The following is a 6,034-nucleotide window of genomic DNA, read 5'->3' as shown; positions in this document are numbered from 1 at the left end:
ATTTACAGACGAAAACTGATTCAGAAAATGAAACATGAATCAATGTAAAGAAATATCTGAAAAGGTTTTATGGATAAAAATATCATATAAGAGAGATTTATAAATTGGATTGAATTTAGGTTCAAATTGTTTGCTATTACCGCGTATTACTTGAAATTTATCGAGCAAATTCAGTGAGAATCAATTTACTTGAAATATTTTTCAGAAATTTTTATTTCTGCTGTTTATTAAAAGACTGAATTTGGGTCTTTTTGACGAGTATTGATAAAGATCTTGAATTTTATTTCGATATAAATTAGGAAATTAGGAAATTGATGGATGTATATTCCTAGTTAATTGAAAGACTAACGAGTGAGTGGACAACCATAAACATAATTGACAATTTACACCTTCAATGGTTTGGAAAAGTCCAGGGCAACCATGAGAGATTATTCCTGATTAAATGATGGTAATGAAAATAATTAAGTTGAATGTTTTAATAGATATTGAAGGGAGTTAGAATAAATATTTCAACGGTTATTCGTTAAAAAGTACATTTTGAGTCCATTTTTTGCTTTAAGCTGGGCGGTCTTCAATTTTGATCATTCCAGATAAATCATAAATAATATATCATTCTTCATTTGTATCTGAAAATTCGTCATCTTGTTCATCATTTTCTTGAAAACCATCTCCATTCTCTTTAATTGAACCAGCTTTCTGTACACAATTAATCCTGTGAACAGCACAATGGATCCTGAAATAAACCATTGATTCATTCATATATTTTCGGTAATTTTTCTTGGCTCTCCGAAGCCAATCTAAACTTGATTGGAAATCTCCTTGAGTTCGATATATTAAACCAATTTCCATACAAGCATGAGGTTGCAGATAAACATAATATTCAAGATCACGGTCACTGTAATTGGATATAAAACGAAAGTAGCGTAAGTTATTAAAAGATTATTGTAGATTAATACAATGAGTAAATTTCAATATTACCATTGGATAACATCTATAAAACATGTGATTGCTTGAAGAGGATAATTAAGATATCTTAAACAAATTCCTTTCATGAACATTAAATAATAGTATTTATGGTAATGTTTTGACTCTGTTGGAGGAAATAAGAAAAACAATTAGTTAAACTTACTAAAAAACATGATTATTTTAGACTCACCTTTAGAGAAGTTTTTCATTTCTTTTTCAACTGTTTGCAACAGTCTATCCAACATTTTTGGACATTTACCAAGGATCGGAAAAATATTCCAGATATAAAACAATTCCTGCAAAAATTGAATTGAAAATTAATATAGTGAAACAAAAATGAAAATGAAAATGAGTAATAAATTTGATTCTCACCATAACTGGTAAAAGTAGAGTTTCACCTTCTAAGAAATATAATTGTGATCTTTTAACTAGACTTTTCTCTAAATAAATGCTCTTTCCAGCAACTCGTCTCATTGATTTCGGTACTTGTCTAAATAAATGAATATAAATTATTGTGTTAAAAATCGTTGAATCATTATAACCAAATTGAATTGATAGGATCATTACTTCATGTTTTTGGAAATTTCTTCAGCCAGAATGGGGTCCTTTTTTTCAAGATTAACCATATATCTGAAACAAGCTTCCATATAAAGTGAGGTACAAGGCGACCATTTACAATCTTTTAACAATCGATTGGCAAAATTAGCAGCTTTTTCATAGTCACCCAAAATCCTGAGGAAATAATATAAAATGAATATCTTTAATTGGCAATCAAGTTAAATAAATGGTAAGATTAAACTAACGCATGTGAAAATGACAATCCCCAATAGCAGGCAAAATCAATCTGACTCCATTCCTTGGATGGACTTAATTTCAAGGCTTGATTATAATACTCGATTGCCTGTTGAAGAGGAAGAAACAAAGTAATTAAAACAAAACGTTCAATTGATAGTTGAAAAGTATAATAAATTATAATTGACCTCTTCGATTCGACCATTAACAAATGAAAACAATGCTCGATAAAATTTACCAAACCCACTCTAGTAGGAGAAAGTTATATAGTTGATTAATTGATGAAAGTTCAAATGATTTATAAGTTTATAGTTAAGAATAGAGCAGAAAAAAAACCTTTGAGTAAATATCCCATGTTGCCAGAATCTCTTCCATAAAAGACATCTCAGGTTCACCAAGGCCTGTTCAAGTAGAAATAAACATTTCTTTAGACGATAATTGATCAACAATAGGAATTATTATTAACTGACCGAAGGTAAATTCAACTGTGCATTCATGAGCAAGGAGTAACATGGCAGCAATCGGACTCCTGAATCCCCAATCTCCAATTGAAACTTGCTTAAGATGGACAAAAGCTTCTTCTCGAGTTCCAGAGAAACCAAATAATTCAATCAATTTGAGGACTCGAGCAGGAATATAAGAAATTGCCTATTCCAAAGAAACGAAAATCAATAAAGATCAAATTAATAAATGATAACATTTGGATCTTATAAATTGATAATTTAAAAAAACTGGTTACTTACCAGATTGAAAAAACCAGTTCCAATTCGAAGACCAGCTTCAAAGTTTTTCTTTGTGTACGGAGTTAACCAACTTTCTCTATCTTCCAATATTTTTCGGCATTTTCTGAAAGTAATTGAAAAGGCCAATTAGGAATAATACTGGATAATGAAAAATTCAACAAAGATAAATACCTGTAAATATAAATTGTTTCACGTAACCTCATGACAACCTTTAACAGAGTTGAAAATGATTTTGCTCTTAAAACAGCCAACAATATCCAGCCGACATTAAGCTCAGCGTACATCATCTCAGCGTGACATTCCTCTAAGCATATTGAAATTGTAATTAGTAGAGTTGATATTGAGGACAAAATAAATACAATCAAACTGTTGATCATTCATTTGAAATATTTAGCCATTTTATTACCTTCAGTATAACTTGCTGCATTAACTGATCCCCAAATTTTCGAGACTAAACTGGTTTTACGTCGAGATCGATCAATAACTGCAATTGCTCTTTCAATTTTAGTAAATGCTTCATCTAGAATGGGCTTGAGATTTGAAATATGAATTTTAATAAAAGTAATCTTATTTGGATAAATCTTATTATGTATTTACCTCTTCCATTGAAAAAAGAGCTCGAATAGCAGTTAAGGCTGCAGTTCCACACTCGAAAACAAAAGATTGATCTCGTTTTGATTCACATGCTTTCATGGCCTCATCAAACTGGTAGTTCATAAACAGATCAACATGAGCTCGACATTCACGTAAAATCGCATCCATGTCGACTGCAGTCACGTTATCCTTTGGTAAACTGTAAAAAATCATTCAAGTCATCTGTTATTTCATTTGTGCAAATTACATCTGATATTGGTGAAAATCATGGATAAGGAACAGATTAACAGATTTAACGAGTTAAGTAAATAATCGTTCAACTTTTCATGCATTTAGAGTCTGTGCTTCATAAGTCAAATTGGAATGATGTATTAGCCATAATCGGCAGTTGACCGAAGGATATATTACATAAAAGATCAATATCCGATACAAGCTCAAGTTGAGTCAACATACTTTAAGAAGTAAACTTGATCAAACGTTAATTTTCAAACAAAATTTCCTTGTTTGTAGCAATTTACTGTCTATTATTGTGTTTACAGAAAAGAGTTACTCTTTGGTTTACAGGTAATTATTGAAAAATAAGAATACATTTCCTTAATATTATTTTAATGTTTCTTCCAGTAATAATAATCTTTTGTTATTCAAAGGTCTTTGTACCTGAAATGCAAAGTTGACTTGCCGGTTCATTTCGATCATTTAAATATATTCAACTATATAATAAAGTTCATCTGTTTTTAACAAAAATTTTACACTAAAATCGAGATTAACTTACCCTTTGTTACCGTTAAGGTCAATGTCCAGTTGCTCAGTTGCATCTTCGAAGAGCTAAATGAAAAAAGCAAACAATGTTTATAAATTTTTCAATTGTAATGACTGTTGTGATGAATTAAAATGATTCATGGGCTTTAATAAAATTGTAGTTGGAAATATTATTGACATGAGTTGTTAACATGAGTTGAGTACATCAATATTACCGTATGATTTTGAAGCTTTGGAAGTTGGTTATCAATGAGCTTTCGAGGTTTGACAGGTTTATTTTTTACATTTGTGATGATTTTATGGCATAATCGCTAAGGTAATTTAAAACTGAGAAGTGCATTAGCAATGTTTCATCTAACAATTAGCTCATCTTTAATTTAAAATGATCAACAAGAGTAACCTTGTAAAAGTGTAATTTTAACTGATTCAGCCCCGAGTAATGAATGGGAAAAGGGTAAATTCAATTTTTAATTCAATGTTTACAAGATAATTATGTAATTGGGATTGGTGAATAAAAACTCAAAGCCTGAAGCTTTAATTATCAATCGTATATGAAATGAAATGAAACTTGTGTTGAAGCTTGAACAACAGAAAGAGCTGAGTGATTTATATTTGAATTTACAATAAATATGATGGATAATTTTTCTATTGTTTTGCGTGATTGAGCTTGAAACAGGAATGAATCTTAAAATAATTAGACATTGCAGGGAACAATCAATGAGTTTTAAGAAATTCATAAAGCTAATGATCAAAAAATGATCAATAATGGGAAGCAAAGCCATTGGAAATATTTTTAGTTTGAAATTCAATTGACTGTTAAAAAATATATTCCCGGTTTTTATGGAAACTATTTTTGATCATTTAATCGAAAAGATTGGGTAATTAGTCTGGGAATCAACTTTAAATAGAATCACAATCAAAAATTAATTGTGGCGCCAAAGGAGATGATAAAATGATTGGTCAAAGCGAATGGAAATAATTTTCTAAATATAAATTTTCTTTATTGAATGGCGAAAAGGTTAATTATAAGCCAATTTGATTGTTGATTTACACAAAGCAACTATTCATTATTGTCCGGAATAAACAAAAAAATCACTAATGGCTAGCCTTGATTAAAATTAAAAATAATATCAATTTTGATAGATGAATTTTCCTTATTAAAATGAGAGAACAGCTAACCTAACAGTGGATTAAGAAAATATGAAAGGATAGATGATTTAGGAGTAGCAAGTTTTAATTTTTACCGTTATTGTTCATAGACATTATTCATAATTTAAGTTTGTAAGAGCTAGGTATGAATCAAGAAAAATAGGGAGATGTTTTGGTAAACAAATAAATTTAGATTGACGGATTTCAAGAAATCTCGACCCTCGTCGAAGTGCGAAGGGTTATCCATTAAATAGTTAAAGCAATTGGTCGGAGGGTTGATAAGAGTACAGAATTTGTTTGAATGGTATATAATTAAATGAAAAATTTACCTCTTCGTCAGAATCATTGTTATCCAGTTGGTATTGACACTTGTTTTCCTGGGAAAGCACACTCATTATTGATGAGGATGATCTACAAAGACTTATACAAGATTATACAATAAAATGGATGTCTACCAATGTATTGGAATGGATGAAGATAGTTAAAAGACACAACTGTAAAATTAAATCACAGTTTTAAGATGTTGATGGTTGAACGACAGGCAGATCAGTATTGATTATTGACTTGTTTGATAGTGATGATGGAGAGGCAAGAACGAAGAGAGAAAGTTGAGTGAGTTGCATAAACATATTCAGTTGTCTACCTTGAACCCAGTGAACATATAGTTGTAAAATATAACCTTCCACTCAATTTATATAAATTGATCGTCATCAAAATTGAAAGGAAATTGAAGACAAAAATTCAATAATAAACTTGATTTACAATAATTTTTAGTTAATGGCAAATCTTAACTGTTTACTGTTTTTTCAACTTCTGGACACCTTCAGGATGTTTTGTGAACTAACGTGATCATATGTGATCCAATCACCTGGTCTACATGTTAAGATGACAAAGTTGATATCTGATTCTTATGATATAAAATATATTGTTTTATGGATCTTTTTCGTTGATTAATCTATTTTAATTCTATGACAACACGATTAGTGAAGATATTTATCTGTTATTTGTGTTTATGATTTGATAACTAGTTT

At 29.9% G+C, this 6,034-nt stretch overlaps 1 protein-coding gene across 1 annotated transcript; it reads right to left on the bottom strand.

Moving 5' to 3' along the window:
- Positions 1–461: 461 nt before the first annotated feature.
- LOC107363870 (tetratricopeptide repeat protein 39B) lies at positions 462–5,860 on the bottom strand. Its single transcript, XM_089268968.1, has 15 exons — positions 5,333–5,860; positions 3,868–3,920; positions 3,099–3,294; positions 2,908–3,031; positions 2,673–2,805; positions 2,502–2,604; positions 2,229–2,406; positions 2,095–2,159; positions 1,947–2,006; positions 1,770–1,867; positions 1,534–1,698; positions 1,339–1,456; positions 1,157–1,262; positions 979–1,090; positions 462–895 (listed from the first exon to the last, which is right to left on the bottom strand). Exons 1-15 carry the CDS (start codon positions 5,396–5,398, stop codon positions 610–612), a joined length of 1,863 nt encoding a protein of 620 aa, XP_089125094.1. The 5' UTR covers positions 5,399–5,860; the 3' UTR covers positions 462–609.
- Positions 5,861–6,034: the final 174 nt, after the last annotated feature.

Source organism: Tetranychus urticae, chromosome 3 (assembly GCF_039701765.1).
Source record: "Tetranychus urticae isolate SD_2017Ah chromosome 3, NJAU_TeUrti_SD_1.0, whole genome shotgun sequence".
Classification (NCBI taxonomy): Eukaryota; Metazoa; Arthropoda; class Arachnida; order Trombidiformes; family Tetranychidae; genus Tetranychus; species Tetranychus urticae.
This window is presented reverse-complemented; position numbering and strand designations above follow the sequence as displayed.